This window comes from Pteronotus mesoamericanus, unplaced genomic scaffold, assembly GCF_021234165.1.
Source record: "Pteronotus mesoamericanus isolate MK-2021 breed Mesoamerican mustached bat unplaced genomic scaffold, CSHL_Meso_final contig_33, whole genome shotgun sequence".
Lineage (NCBI taxonomy): Eukaryota > Metazoa > Chordata > Mammalia > Chiroptera > Mormoopidae > Pteronotus > Pteronotus mesoamericanus.
Genome location: NW_026555135.1, coordinates 5,768,594 through 5,785,158, shown reverse-complemented (window position 1 = coordinate 5,785,158; position 16,565 = coordinate 5,768,594). Strand labels below are relative to the sequence as shown.

Sequence of the window (16,565 nt, the reverse complement as noted above, 5' to 3'; positions counted from 1 at the left end):
GAGAAAAGATTGCTGCAGAAGTCAGCTGACAGGACACACTGAACCGAAAGAGGAAAGACTAAGGAATCAGGGGGCCTTTAAAAAAGAGGGATGACCCTGGCCAGGTGGTTCAGTTGGAGCATTGTCTCATACACCAAAGGTTGTGGGTTCCATTCCCTGTCAGGGCACATACCTTGGTTGTGAGTTTGATCCCCAGTCAGGGTGCATATGGGAGGCAACTAATCGATGTTTCTCTCACACATGAATGTTTCTCTCTTGTCTGTCTGTCTGTCTCTTTCTCTCTACCCTACCCCTTCCTCTCTAAAATCAATAAACCTATCTTCACGTGAGGATTTTTTACAAAGGAGGGATGAGTGACCAGAGCATTTATCCCAAAGGAGGCAGAGGATCATATACTATGGAGAAGGTCAGATCCATGGAGAGGGGAGGCTGGGCAGGCTGAGAGAGGGACAGAGGTGACCACCAAACACAAGCTGTATTTGGCAAATACTGATCAGCACCTACTCTACACTAGGCCTGCAAGGAGATAAGTATCTGTACTCGATTACACTATGGGCTCTTTGTGTGTCCCAAGCTTTGTTAGTCATTGAACTGCTAGTGTCTAGCATGGGGGTTGGCACAGACTAAACCACAGTGAATGGTAGAATGAGTCAGTGAGTCAGCTAGTCAGCCACAGCTGAGTGTCTGAAGAGACGTGAAGACAAAATGTCCTGAGAGATCAAGACAGGGCCATCACGCCCACTGCAAATCCATGTCCGTGAGCTCCTCACTGCAGGGCTGCATCTGGTTGGTGCCTCTTTGTTTCTGCAGCACCAGGCCCAGGGCCTGACTCAGAGGAGGCAACAGTAAATGCTTGTGTTTGAAAGTGAATGAGCAATCAAACAGTGAACTAATGAAGACTTCTGGTAGGAAATGGCCTTTGGCCTGAGAAAGAGTTTTCAGTAAGGAGAGTTGGACATTAAAATATTATTTATCCAACTTCAGGTCACAATAGCCCATGAGTGCATCATGAAATCAGTTTAGTGGGTTGAAATTATTATTATTTTTAACCCTCACCAGAGGATATGTTTATTGATTTTAGAGAGAAAGGGAGGGAAAGAGACATCAATGTGAGAGAGAAACATTGATGTGAGATACATCGATCAGTTGCCTTCTGTACATGCCTTGATCAGGGATCAAAACACACACTAGGTATGTACCCTGACTGGGAATCAAACCCGCAACGTTTTGGTGGAGAGGATGGTACTAAAACAAACTGAGCCACCCGTCTAAAGCTTGAAATTATTTTTTAATAGAAGTAAGTTTAAATTGAATTGGGTATAATGAAATGGAAAATAATCAGTACAACACTGTAAAAAGAGTACATATTTCATGAAACTTGTTTTGGTTTTGTGTTTATGTGCATGTATGTGTTTGTATGTGTTTGTGTGTGTGTACATACTACCAAATATGTTGTATTGCTTGCTATGGGTTTCAACTGAATAGTATTTAAAAATACATTCTAGACTGAGGGACGGGCATAACTTTCCAGGATAATCAGAGAATGGAGAGAATTTTAATGTGGTTGGAACATAATTATGGTGATATTATTTTACAAATCAGAAGTCAACAGACATTCTCTACCATTTGAAATCAACATGGTCTTAGGAAATCTGGAGTATATAATCCTGGTGTGTTGGGGGTGGGGGGCGTGGTGGCATGTGAGAGAGGAAAAACATAAGAGACTACGAAGCCAGAAAGGGGGTGTGGGGCAGGAACTAAGGAAGACATGCCCCTTACTTGTTCACTAACCAGATTAGAGCATTTCATCTTCTTTAGGACTTAAGACTGGCTATAAACAGAAGTGAAATCACCTCAGTGTCATACTAAGTCTTCAGAATTTCTTTCAGACCCTTTATAAAGGCACAAAGTTTCTAGGAATTTTGAAAGCAAGAGTTTACAAGAGGGAAAAAAATGGAAAGGAGGGAGAAAAGATTGTGTGTACAATACAATTTTTTTTTTTATCAGGCCACTGCAGATCTAAAGCCACATACAAGTGTTGGTGGCAGAGTAGTTACAGAAAAGCATTTGCTTGCCACTCCCCGCCTCACCCCAGCCCAGGCCTTAGACAGCCCTCAGCTAGCCCTCAGAGAGGCTGAGCAGTAGAGATCATCTAATGGAGTTCAAATAAACACCAGCTTCCTGACAGCTGGCCTCTGAGCGAATTTATTATTGAATTATACTCCTGCATTTTCAGTACAAGCTGAGCTGACAGGCTACCCCATCAGTTTAAGGGCGGCGGGTGAGGGGGGAGCAGAGAGAAAGACAATGATAAATTACTCTGATGGAAGATGGAAGACGGTAAAGATCCTGCTTTCTCCAAAATGTCAACCATCATATATTATTCATGTTGGTTTTTTAAAAATCCCTCCCCACATTGAAATGAACGTTTATGATGATAAAGCAACTAGGTGAATTTAATTCAGGATGCAGGCAGCAACTTCTCTCATCATCTTTATGAGCAGCTAACAACTTCTCCTCTGCCACTTGATCATCCTTTTATTGATTTCAAAACTGAATTATAATCTCTGTTTGTTTTGTAGCTTGAGCTTGTTCCTAGCTGTCCGTCACAGGAAGCATTTGCAGAGGATGCTATGCTGACGCGGGAACCACTTGGGGTACAGAGGGAGAGAACCTGCATTCAAGTCCTTGGGCAAGTTAGAGCCAGTGACCTTGGATGATCGAGGTTCAATTTCCTTATCTGTAATGTGGGTTTACTAATTCCCACCCTGCAGCTTCTTGGGAAGATTAAATGAGATAAAATACCCAAAAGCCCAGTGGCAGGCACATAGCACACATTCAGTAATAACACATAGCATTTACTGAGGATGGTCTATGTGTTAGGCATTATTTGAAATGCTTTATAAGTTTCATGAGTACTAAGACCTTTACATCTCCCACCAAACCAGATGTCATAGGGACTTTATTACCCTTCTTTTACGGATATGAAACCAAGGCACAAGTTGAGTAACCTGGCCAAGGACATAGGGCATGTATGTGGCAAAACCAAGATTTGAAGCCAAGCTGATTGGCCCTGGATCCCATGTGCTGAGCTTCTGTTCTTCTCTGCTAGGTCCTTTATTTTCCCATCTCAGCATCTTCATTTTGGAAATCCAGAGAGTATGGTGCTGATACAATGCTATTATCCTAGGTGGCCCTGGCTTGCTTTCTAGTACTGCACAATAAAAGCAAAAGGTACTGCAAAGTAGGTCTTAGTGCTTCAGAGCACTGGTAGCCTACTGCTTAAATCTTAGCCCCACCCTTTGCTAGCTGTGTGGCCTAGGACAAGTCTCTCAATCACTCTGTGCCTCATTTTCTTTATCTGTCATATGAGGATAATAATCCACACCTGATGGGGATGTCTGAGGATTAACTGAGATGTAAAACAGTTATGTGTTAGGGCAGTAAGTACTAAATAAGTGTTAATAGTTGTTATCACTAATAGCAAGAACCAGTGTTAGCATTCATATACATTTTGGTGCCACCATGAGAACTGGGAGGACAATGAGAATCTTAGCCGGATGTATTAGCATAGTTCTATGGTTGATGCAAATGGCCCACACCATGGCAGGCAGAGGCCAATGGACCTTTGATGTCCTCAACCCTTTTTGTTAGAAGAAGAAGCTTTAACCCAGAGTCAGCCCTTGGCTCATCAAGGTGGTAGTGAAGCCTGAGTTCTGCAAACCTGCAGTCCTAAGTGAAGACTCTCTCAAGCAATAATTGCACTGTTTATAAGTCAGGGACTTTTTGCATTTCCATCAAACATAGATAAATTTTAAGCAAGAAGTTGTTAAAATATTGGAGAGACATATTTTAACATAAACAACATTAGTAATGTTGTCCTCCCTGGAGAATATCAGATGAGGACTTAGCCGAACACCTCTGCAGTAAGCCTAACCAGCCCTCCGGTCTGACCCCAGAGGCATCAGGAGTGGACTCGCAGTGAACTCCACAGTAAGGGGCTGTGATGTGGGGAGGTGCTTCCTCTGCCTGGTATTCTGACAGAGGGAGAAGCTCCATCTGTAAAGATCACCTGTAACTCACCAATAAATGAGGGGCTTGGATTCAGTCACCCCAAGGATCCTTTTGGCTTAAAAATTAAACTTCAATTAATCTGAAGAAGTCTGTGGATTTCTTCCCTCTCCTCACATATACACAAAACTTTCCAAGAGGATAAAAGTGAAATCATATTCATTCCAGATTGTGAGTTTGCCGGACATAGGGACTGTGTCTCATTTATAGTTATTGAATTGCTTGAAATACAAATGGAAAATAAAGCAAAAACTATAGGCCCTGTCTTCTGGTAGTTTCCATAAATAAATAGGAAAAGAGATGAATAAATATCTTCCCTACTACCCAGCACTGTATATAGCACATGGTAGATGCTCAATTAGACTTATAATAACTGACCTCTATTCTCATTTACCAGGTCTTTGTCTATGTTTCTCTTCCCTCAACCTATATATATTATATATATATATTATATATATATAATTATATATATATAATATATATAATATATAATTATATATATAATATATATATAATTATATATAATTATATATAATATATATTATATAATATATTATATATAATTATAAATATTTATATATAATTATATATAATATATTATATATTATATATATTAATATATATTAATATATATATATTTATATATTAATATATAATATATTATATATTATATATATAATATATAATATATTATAATATAATATATATTATAATATATATTATTATATATAATAATATATTATATAATATATTATATATATTATATAATATATATTATATATAATAATATATATATTATATATAGGTTGAGGGAAGAGAATAATATATATATTATTCTCATATATATATATTATATATATATTATTATATATATATAGGGCCTTGTGAAATAACTATATATTTTTTCTGTCATCATCTTTTTTCATTCATTTATGTGATATTTATTTCATTACTCAACATGTATTGAATGCATACCATAGACCTACTCCTGCCTTAAGCACTGGAGTTATAGAGATGGAAAGAACTTCGGTGTTACCCTCCAAGAACTCTCAATCTAGAAAAGAAAATGAGGTGTTTGAACTAATGATTACTCTTCAGGGGGATAAGTACATTGCGCCTTGTTTGCCAAAGAAGGAAGCGACTTCTTTCCGCTGAGGAAATCAGGAGAGCTTGACTGAGAGGCAGGACTTAAAGAAGAGGTGAGGAGAAATGAGGAGGAAAGACGTTCAAGGCAGATGACCCAGCACAGACAGAGTCAGGGAGGCATGGAAATGCATGCCAATGCAAGGGCATGAGAAGGGGTTTAATGAGGCGGCAGCACAGGGCGTGAGACAGACGGGAGCCTGAAGAGGCCGGCAGGGGCCAGATCCTGAAGGGACTTACGTGCTAAGGTGAAAAGTTTGGACTTTACCTGGAGGCATTGGGGTACTACAGAAAATGGCCTGTGTGGCACAGAGTTACTGATGATGTGGCAAAAAAAACCATGATAAAGTTTGGAGATTTAGGGATTTTAGGTGTACAGAAACATTAAAAATAAGTGATTAGATCAAGTTCTGTTGATTTGGACCTAAGGTGATTGAAAGACATACATAGTAAATGTAGGAAGAGCTTTGAAATAAGTTATAAAGAATGAAGCACAACTAGAAGTTGGCTTTGGAATGATGTAATATATAGCATTTTAGAGTTTACTTCATAAAAAGAAAACACAGACACACCATCATAATTCGAGTACAGTACAGTGGCCCCAAAGTGAGGCCCAGTGTGGTACATGAAATACAGGAAGAAAATAATAGAACATCTATCTGTCTTTACTTTTTATCTTGAAAAATAGTGGAATAAAATGAAAATTAACTCGCATGGAATTCTAAGTTTTTAGTTTGCTCCCTTGGTCCCCACGTTAGCTGGATTCAAGTCTGGACCAGTCCATGAGGCATCCTGAAGGAGGTGGGGATCCACTCCTTAGCAAGGCACACAGTGGACCTGTACTGGCTTATTCCAGTGTATTACAACATGATGGCAGGGTGTGTTTGTGTAAAATCTAGTTTTAACCAAAACTTATATATAACATGGTCCAGTGGCATGAAAAAATTCTTGGAAAGTAACTGCAGATCAAAGATAATACAGTCCAAGGAACCACAACAATGGCAGAGCTGATACTTGTAGTGTAAAGTCTACCTCAATTCCATGAAGTTAAAAACAATAATGGTCATTCTCATCAGATGCAACAAACAGGTAACCAAGAGATTCAGAAGGTTCAGGAATCTAAAAATAGTGAACCAAAAAATTCAAAATTTAAATGAAACTACCATATTTTTCCATGTGTAATGTGCACTCATGTTTTTGCCCAAACTTTCAGGAAAAAAATTTTTTGTTTTAATTTTTTAATTCAATGTTTTATTTATATATATTTAAGTACTTGTTTTATATTATAAAGGAATTTTAACACTTATTTTTGAACATATTATGGTACAAGAAATTTTATATAACAAATAATTACAAAACACAAGAACAGATACAAGGTATTTCAGGTACTACCCATGTATAATGTGCATCCTTACTTTTCCCTGGAAAATTTGGGCAAAAAAATGTGCATTATACATGGCAAAATATGGTATTTGAAATATGCATTTGTATCCATTAACCACTGCACCAAAGGTATATTATGCTTTCCAATATTAGCTCATGATGGTAGAACACGTGTACAATGTATTAGTAAATATAAATGCATCCAATGAAACTGCTCAAAAATATTTACAAATGGTGTGTTATCAAAGCTTTGAGAGCCCTGCTCTCGTGATGTTAACTCTGACTTTTGAGACAGCTAAAACAAATTGAGATTCTTGGTTATTTAGGTGTGCATCTTGGTCAAAGAGTAAGTAGTTTGAGACGTGAAGTGACTTTTCCAAGTCCCCACTGATAATAAATGTTGAGTCCTTAATTTGAATGTTAGTTTCTCAACAATTCTTGTGAGAATGGGCAAGTCTATTCCCTATGTGGACTTTATTTTCTCACCTCTACAAGAAGAAGTTTGAAAGAGATGATCAGAAAGGTCTCTTCCTTTTTTTTTTTTTTTGCCATTTAAAACAACAATTTTATTCAAAACAAATATGCAAGCAAATGTGTTCTTTAAATTAATTTTCTTTTGCTCTTCTGTGCAAATTAGTTTTTATCATTGCAAATGTGATTTTGTAAAATGAAAATATTAGAAACCTACTTTGTGACAAGAAAATACAGGTGTGGGCAAAGGTAGGTTCATAGTTGTGAGTATGTGAAAGAGTTTATTCTTGTATTAGAATTTACTAATTGTTGTATTGTTTATTAATATTACTAACCTACTTTTGCCCACTCCTGTAATTCTTTTGCCTATTGGGACTAGCATACATATTATACAAAAAAAAAGAAAAAAGAAAGAAAAAAAGAAAGATCAATAAAACTAAGAAATTTGCTTTTAAAATAAAAATATTAACTAATATATAAATTTTAAAAATTAAAACCCAATATTATAAAAGCAGAAGTATAAAATTTCTAGAAATTATTTTAATAGCATATATGTACTTTAGAAAATACTTCATTTGAGAGCATTTTTCTTTCTTTCTTTCTTTTTAATTAATTTATTTATTTTTCCAAATACATTTGTCTCCGCCTTCCCACCACCACTTTCCCCCGCGCCCCCCACTCTTCCTCCCTCAATCTGTCCCCACTTTGGCTTTGTCCATGAGTCCTTGCTATATGTTCCTTGACTTGCCCCTTCCCTTCCTTTTCCCTGCCCACCCCTCCCTCCTTCCCTCTTGTCTCTGTTGGGCAACACTGAAAGGAAAAGAAAGGTCTCTTCTAATATGTCATGACTAGTGGGTTCCCAAGAATATGAATATGGGTATAGGTGGAAGACATCAGGCCAGAAAAGCTGGTTAAGGAAGCTGAGGCAGAGCACTGAAATGGAAAGCTAGAAAGAGATCTACAGAGCAGCCCATGTGGCCGGGCTAGAAGGAAGGTCTTGCAGGCTGCATTGTGGACCAGGTCAGGGCTTTCCCTGGGAACCCCTTGATGGGGTAGTTTAACAGGCCATGAAGTGGGGCTTCTTATTTGGGCCCGAGCAAGGTTCTTACAAGACTTTGGGTAAAGTGTAGTAGATGCTGGAAAGATCCCCAGTCAAACAGCATGAGTTAGCAGAAAATAGTTTAAGGGTTGGTACAAGTCAGGCATATAAACCTGTTTAAAATATGCAATGCAAAAGAGTGATTTGCATAGCCAGTAGTGGCGTAGAGTAGCAAATACTTTAAAGCAGAGAAAGACTAAGTTGCTTTTTGCTGCCTAGATCCCAAATGATTATTCCAATCTCCTCGAATATGAGTTTCATTAGCTGCTTTCATTTACTAACAAAAAAAGTTAAATCTGCAGTTTTTCTCCCTTCACTTCCCTTTAACTGCTTGTATAATATACATGGAATAACAAATCTAACTTAATTTCTGACATTCTTTTTTTTTTAATTTGGTGGGTACAAAAGGGGTGCAGGTTCGGAGGCTATAGAATCAAAGTAGGATTCTGCAAGCTGAAGCGGGCAAGCCCTCCAAGGGAGGGAACCGAGCTTTGCAATGCAGTTTGGGCAGACCAGCTGGGAAGGCCCAGTCCCTCCATCCCTCAGCTCCCTAGCCACAACCCATCAAGGTCAAGTAACTATAGTTCTCTGGCATCACAGTTACAGAAACACATCGGTTCTTTATTCATTCAGTAATTATCAAGAGCTTACTGTGTACCTTGCATTGAAATTCCAGGGCAAGCCCTTGTTTTGGTGGATGTTTTCTTTGGCCCACTCAGGAAGAGCATCAGCCGTTCTCAAAGCCAGGGTTACAGCAGTGGGGGAGATGTGGTCCCTGACTTCAGGGAGCTCATGGTCTGCTGGGGGGCAAGGATTGCCGGATATGTGACAGTGCACGGCGTTTTTGCAGAGGAGCCCAGAGGCCTAGGAGTGCTGGCAACCCTCTTGGTGAATGCTCCAGGTGGGTGCAGAGGGTGAGCGGGCAGTTTTCAGGTGACTAGGACAGATGGAAGGTTCCAGATAAAGGGAACACCTCAGAGATAAGTATAAGCATTGTATCATCTCCATTAACATTCTGAAGCGTGTAGTGGAACTACTTGAGCTGGATTGGGTAGCACTAGATTAAAACCATCATCCATTCTCAAATATGCATTGGATTCCATTTCACATCCGGTTGCAAAGAACTTCACCCTGCGTGACAGATGAGAGAATGGAGGTCCAGAGAGGGTCGAGGACTGTCCCAGATCATGCAGTCAGTCACCAGAGTCAGCTAGGAACTGCCTCCCTGACCAGGACTCTTTTTCTCCACTCCCCTACCTCTTCTCCCTGACTGACAGCTGAGGTTAGTTTCTTATTTGTTTGGATTTGTCTCTCCACCAGCTCCCTATCTTGACCCCAACCCTGGCCACTGTCCTCAGGAAGCAATCAGGCAGATCTTCCTCCTCACTGGCCTCAGCAAGGGCACCTCAGTCAGGCCCCAAGTGTATGACTGGCCTATTGCCAGCATGTTTGATGCCCCCCTTGGCCTGGCACAAGCGCTCCTTCCTGGCAGAGTTCAGCCAGCCTAATTGCTTGTTTTGTATCCCAGCTGCCTGACATATGCCAAACCCATGTGTTGGCTCACTAGTGTCAAAGGCAACTACACTCAGGCTTTTCAAATTGGCTTTGGTGAGCTCCAGCAAGCAAATAGGGACTGTAATTCATGCATTTCTATAACCCCAGCACCTAACAGAGAGCCTAGCTTTTAGTCATGCCCAGTTTTTTAATTAAATTGACCTGAATTTTAGTGACTACAGATAATACAACACAGTAGTAGAGTAAGGACCCACAGAACTAAGAAGTCCTAGCGCTGAGTGTCAGCTCAACCAATTGAGTTCTTTGCTGTTTGACCTTGAGCAACTCTTCTCTCTGAGTTTCAATAACTTGATCATTTTTTACCTAACGAAGTCTCAGGGAGCAACATCCCATGCTTATCCTGGCCACTAGAGAGGTGGTCCCAGCCCTCCTGTAGCTCACGTGGAAGTATGTACGATGGCTATGCACATGTGAAGGACATAATTACATGACAATCCCATTCATGGAGAGATACTCGGAAGGTTGAGAGGAGCCTTGAGTAAGGACGATTAGAAGTGCCAGGAAACATCGGCAACAGCTTCCCTGAGGTGATGACAGCTTAGAGGGGACTCTGAAGATGAGTAGAAAATAACACCCCAGACTCCATCATGCCATGAAAAGTGACCAAGGGAAAGCCAAACCCATCAAGTATAGGACAGGTAATAAGATCATATGAGGCAACTGGGAAGCCAAGTTGGTGGCAATGATTTGTGCCCTGTGTTAGTGATTTCTCACCACGACGGTCTTCCCTTGTGGACTGTCACTGTCCCAGAAGCAACGGTTTCTCAGCCATGCTGACCCTTCCCGTGGGGTCAGTGTCCCAGTGGCTCACAGAAGGTGGCTCACAGCAGCGCACAAAGACTGACTACTAAATATCCAGGATCTCCACAAGCTAGTTTTGAAACACAACGATTATTAAAAAGTAAATTATATGAGATTAAAATTAAATAAATTATAGTAAAAACAAACATAATAAATAATCAAAACTCATTACTTCCTAGTTATTTCGCTATGATCTTTGCTCTGGAGTTTACTAGGACTATTGTGTCTCTTTGGCAGAAATACTATATGATGGTGTGTTACTGTGCATCTCTCCCCCAGCTCTGGGTTCAGTGACATCTCATTGGTAGCTGAAATCGGCCATGGTAGAAGTATCAATATTTACACCACAGAAGTAGGCAAATGCTACAAATTAAAAATATTTTTCTTTTGAAAGTCAGCGGTTAAATGTTTAGCAGTACACCACTGGTGGTAGCCATTAAATAAATGGATGAAGAAAGAAGGCATTTGGAAGCCCAACCCCCACATCTTTTCAAACCTCCCTGGACAAAAACACATGGCAGGAGACACATTTCAGAGGCCTCCACAGAGCAGACTTCCCATCTCCTTTGTTCCAGGGAAGTCTTTATGTTAAACTGGGTTTTCTTGACAACTGAAAATCACAGTCAAACAGAAGGAGGATGGAAGTGTTTTTCTCCAGGACTTAATTCCTGAGCCAAATGCCTGTTTTGGCAAGAGGCCTCCCTGGCCTGCAGGGGCACAGGGAGTCAACTTAATCTTGTCCAGAATCCACAGGAGCCTGCACTAAAATTTCATCTGCTCTGGCTTGCTGACGGGGAGGCCACATGATAGCAAAATGGTGCTGATATAACGTTTCCCAATTATCAGGAAATCCCCAAAGAAAGATAAATCAGAGGAGGCTGGTCCACATGTGTATGAGGGGCAGCAATCAGGGCAGCCCCCAAAAAGAAACCATTCCCAGAGGACTGGTTATTGTCCAGGCAGAATGTGAAGACACATGTGTCAGGAGAAGGCTGGATAGTGGCCAGCGCCAGGAGAGGAGGTCTGTTAGTAATCCTCGAGAAGGACAAAGTTCCAGCAGTAAGAAATTCAATTTTCCTCCATTAAAGAAAGCATCTCTCAGGACCAGCTGAATACAATTGATGGAATAAATCTTTCCCATTAGCGGAGAGATAATTTTACGTAAATATATCGGGAGACCTTCAGCACAGGACTGAGAGTCTTTGCTGAGCCCTGGCTGCTTAACTTGTTTGCCACGTAATTGCATTTAGACCAAGGGCCTCGGAAGGAAACCACTGACTGAATTAGCATTAACCAGATTGTGTGTAGTGAGGTGAGGTGAGGTGAGGTGGGGTGCAGTGGGTTGGGTGGGGGTGGGGCGCTTGATGCATTGTGGGTAGTTGTTCTTGCTGTTCTTGCCTTCTGAAAGGACAAGCTGACACTAGTAAGACCAGCTGCTTACAAGCCTGGTGTTAATTGCTTTTCTCATCAAACAGAGAAAAGTTTATCACTCTAAGAAGGTAGAGATGTAAGCACCTAATAAAGCAGAGTCTAAGTTTGAGAATTTTTTTTTTTTATTAATGCCCACAAACCTCATCAGGAGCTTTTCCCTAGGCCAGAAAAAAAAGCCTTCTGATCCTAGGTGAATGGAGAAAGTTGTCTGGACAACAAACACTACCTGCACATTTGCCTCAGATGTGCCCTGTCAACAAAGGCTGTCTCTCCAGTCCCCTGATCCTTTAGGACATTGACCCCAGTGGGCACCTTCATTTCTACCCATCGCCAGCAGTAAGCTGACTGGGCTGGAGTCGCGCCCAGAGTGGTGAGGCCTGGATTCCAGGTCTGGCTCTGCCACCACCTCCCTGAGTGGCTTGGAGCAAATAACCTTTGTGGACCCCAGACTCCCCTAATTCCACTAACTGAGTGATTTTCCAACTAGCTTTTCTCTGGCATCTACAGGGCTTAAGACTCCACAGAGTTGCCTTCAGAATCCCCCCAAGAGAAAAGGGGACCCCCACTTCTGCTTCATCTAGAGCAGACAGATATTGTTTGTATTTGTTTTCCACTTTGTAGTCCTTATAAAATGCTAAAAAGACCCTTCCTGAAATATTAAGGGGAAAAAAGCATCATTCTAGATAATCTCTAATTGTTCCACTTGTTTACTCAAGCCACTATTTTTTTTTTAAACAGTGACCTGGGCATTTCCAGGCACTGCAGAGAGGAGGAAAGAGACTTTGACCCTGCCCTTGAAGAGCTCACAATCTAGTGGGCAGGAGAGACATGTACGGTGAGCTAGGGTATCAAGGTGTTTGTGGCAGGTTTTAGAAAAGCGTAACTAGGTCTAATTAGGGCCATCAAGAAAGGCTTTGGAGAAGAGGCGTCACTTGAAGCTGGGTTGTAAAGAATGAGAACATGGGTAGAGGGGTTCAGGAATGACATTTGAGGCAGGAAGAAGAACATTGCACAGACACAGAGGCTTTAAACAAATTTGCCCAGTGAGTGTGGGGAAAGCAGATGGTTAGTTGTCTGAAATATAGAGGGAAAGTGGGACGGGGGATACTGGAAGGTGACAGGTTTCAGAACCCACTCCAAGGGGACGATGCTAGCATCTGCCTTCTCCTGTTTGCAATGCCAGATGAGAAGAAGTACCCTCTATTTTGTTCACTTTCTGTATGTCCACTTCCAGTGAGACTATTAGTGACAGTAAAAACCACAGCCATTTATAGAGCTTCCTCTGTACCGGATGGAAAAACAGATTCAAAGAGCTCTCATACTTGTGCAGGTTTAGAGAGCTAGGAAGTGGCAAAGCAGGGATTTGAACCCAAATTTACATGCTATAGTTCTGTATCCTTATAGCACAATATAGTATCCTTAGAAAATAACCTCTGAGTGATATCTGAAAACATCACCCAATAATAATCCTTTTTTAAAATCCTTATCCCAGGATATGTTTTACCGATTTGTAGAGAGAGCGGAAGAGAGGGGGCAACATTGATGTGAGAGAGAAACATCTATTGGTGCCTCCCTTAACACACCTTAACCAGGGACCAAACCCACAACTTTTTGATATATGGGACAATACTCCACCAACTGAGTCACCTGGCCAAGGCCCAATAATAATTCTTTAGAGGACACTTTGATGCATTAAATTGAGGCAGTATGAAAAAAATGAAGGTTATTATTCATCTTGAGTAAACACCATGAGCCCCCAAGTACCAAGACTGTCTGAGTGACCTGCCTTCTGTCCTCTGACCTCCTGGGGTTCCCTGCCAGCCAGGGTTCTAAGTATGAAAAGTAGATCATGTTATTTACTCTTCTGTACCCACAGGCATGCGTGTGTCATTCGTGGTCAAGTGATGACATCAGATGGGACCCCGCTGGTTGGTGTGAACATCAGTTTCGTCAACAATCCTCTCTTTGGATACACGATCAGCAGGCAAGATGGCAGGTAGGAGACCTTTTGTGGACCAGGGTTATGAAGGCCTTGCTTTGTGGTCTTGCCACATAACTGCTGATGGAATGACAACATGGAAAGATGATGGAACTTGGGTGCAGAGGACCTGAATTCAGATGCCCAGTTCTACAACTCACTGCCTGTGTGACCTTGCATCTCACGCTGGCCTAAGTCCCTTTGGCTATACATTAAGTAGTTCCTTCTCATTTTGGTTCTCACAATAAACCTAGGGTACCTTAGACATATTATCCTGCCTTATGCCTTAGGATATAAAACACTCCCACCACTGTCTACAGACCGGACAGCTGCAGAAATCTTAACATTTATGCTGTGTTTTCAATCTGCAACCACCTAGGTCTGTGGGAACCACTGAGTGATAACAGAACTCTGACCTTTGAGTCCCTGTGAGGACCGTTGGCAGAATAAAGTTTTTTTAATCACTGTAGCACTCTCATTTGCTAGGTATGTGTTCTTGGACAAATCTCCTCACCTCTCTGGGTGTCAGTTTATCTGTTAAATGGCCATAACACTATTTAGTTCACAGAATGGCCGTAAGGATTAGATTCTATGATGGATGGGGAAACACCTTGACCATAGTTGGCCTCTGATAAATCTTAGCTTCCTGCCCCACTCTGGTTCATTGCTGTATTTCCAGGGTCTGGCACACGGTAAGTATGCAATAAGTATTAGCTATTTGTAAAATTCACAAGATATTAAATGACAAGATAATGATTACAGTACAAACAATGAGAACATTTTGGAGAAAAGGGGAGAGAAAGGAGGAAAGCGGAATATTTAGGCTGTCAGTAGTGACAAGTCCTCTATTTTTAATACAATCAGGTGGTAACAGTCCATCTGGCTACATGTGGGCCCATAAGGTTGATTTTCACTCTGTGTTGGAAATTATGCTCCAGCCTGATTGATTTTAGCACCTCTTTAATCCAATATCAGATGTGAACATGTCCCGGCCGAGGTGATAATGAAGTAGAGGCTCATCTGTTTGTAGACATGTGTGCCTCTTAGACAGGGTTGGCAAGCTCGACACGGGGAGCCTTCTCCCCCTGCTCTCACTGCCTGTGAATGGAAGGGGCCCAGCTGGAAGAGGTTTACGGCCAGTCACCAGGGCTAATCTGTCCAGGCTAGGCCACCGCTCCCTGCCCGGCACACATTCCATCCCGGGAAGCACCTCGGTGCAGACTCCCCCAGAGCATGGAGGACTCTCCCTCCTCATGCTCTGTGTGTCCTCCCTCCCAGTTCGGGACGCCCTGCAGTATGGAATCAGCAGTTACTCTGACTATATTATTACCTGCTATGAAACAGTCATCAGAAAGGAGCCATGGGGACTGCTCTTTTTTTTGCCATGAAATTTGACCGTCATCCATGTGAGGTGGCAAATCATCAGTCCTTTGCCCCGCTGTGCCTGGTTAGGGAGGGTCCATAAAACATACCAGAGTTGCATGAGTTTGGTGGCACCTGGGAAAAGCTCACTCTAGCACCTCCTGGAAGGCATCCCTCCTGTCTGTGCTGCTCCTGCAGTCTCTAAAACCCCTTGAGAGGACAGGAGTCCTGGGAGGTCAGAGTCAGCTGCATTTCCCCTATTAGCCGCTAAATTACATCATAGGAGCCCGAGTTACCACAACCGGTAAGTTAGGTTTCAGAACAGTTCTTACCAGTACAATGTGGGATTTAAATTTTCTTCCCAACTTAGACACTGCATATATGGGAAAGTCACTTAAGTGTCTGAAGATCCCTGGTTGTTATAAGTGAATGAGTAGCATCTGCTCATTTTCCTCACCCTCTTGCCTGCCTCACTTTCTCTCCTACCTCTCAGACCTCAGGAGACACTGTAAAGCTAGAGATACAGTTGGAGATGACAGTATAGATATGCAAATCCAGGGACCCTGCCTAACTCACCTTTGTGACCTTCACACTCCTGCAGGCCCTTGTCCAGCTCCCATCCCCCGCCAACGCACACGCCCACGCACACAGAAATGCCAGACCTCCGGTCTTAACAAGAATTCATAAACAGTAAGCGGTACCAGAGAAGTTAGCCAAAAAGATCATTACAAAGATGAAAAATAGAAGTCATGAAGAAAAATTTCAAAAGAGTGGCAGACAAGAGAAGCAGTTCAAGCTCGTTGAATTGAAAAATGGGATTATACAGAGCCTGATGCTCAGGGAATGGGGCCCTGAGCTTTTCCCATCCATTATCCCATCTATCTAATTAAAAACCCTGCCAAGTGATTACGATCATTAACTTCATTTTACATGAAGAGACTGAGGCTCAGACAGGTGACATAACTCACCTATGGAGTAAGTGGCAATTCTTGGACTGTCCGAACCTGCTTGGGCTTCATCTGAGAACCAGGCCTTCCCACTGGGGTCCGATTCAAATCTGTGTCCTCAACAAGGTTTCCCTCCAGATGAGCAGGCCTGGCTCTTGGAAAGAGCTAATTACTCCAAGCTCTATGGCAAGGCCAGCTGGCCCCGGCTTGCTCACAGCCGTGAGAATATCTTTCAGTGTTTGCCTTCACTCCCTCCCCACCTTTATCCTCTCATGAAGGGAGCTTGTAAGGGAGGCCAAAATTC

General features: G+C 41.7%; 1 protein-coding gene across 3 annotated transcripts in view; it reads left to right on the top strand.

Moving 5' to 3' along the window:
• TENM4 (teneurin transmembrane protein 4) overlaps positions 1-16,565 on the top strand; it is a 375,996-nt gene that overhangs the window by 293,594 nt on the left and 65,837 nt on the right. For all 3 annotated transcript variants that reach the window (XM_054576340.1, XM_054576339.1, XM_054576338.1), the window contains one exon: positions 13,851-13,970. In XM_054576340.1, coding sequence (XP_054432315.1) covers positions 13,851-13,970 — 120 coding nt within the window. The remainder of the gene's footprint in view (positions 1-13,850; positions 13,971-16,565) is intronic.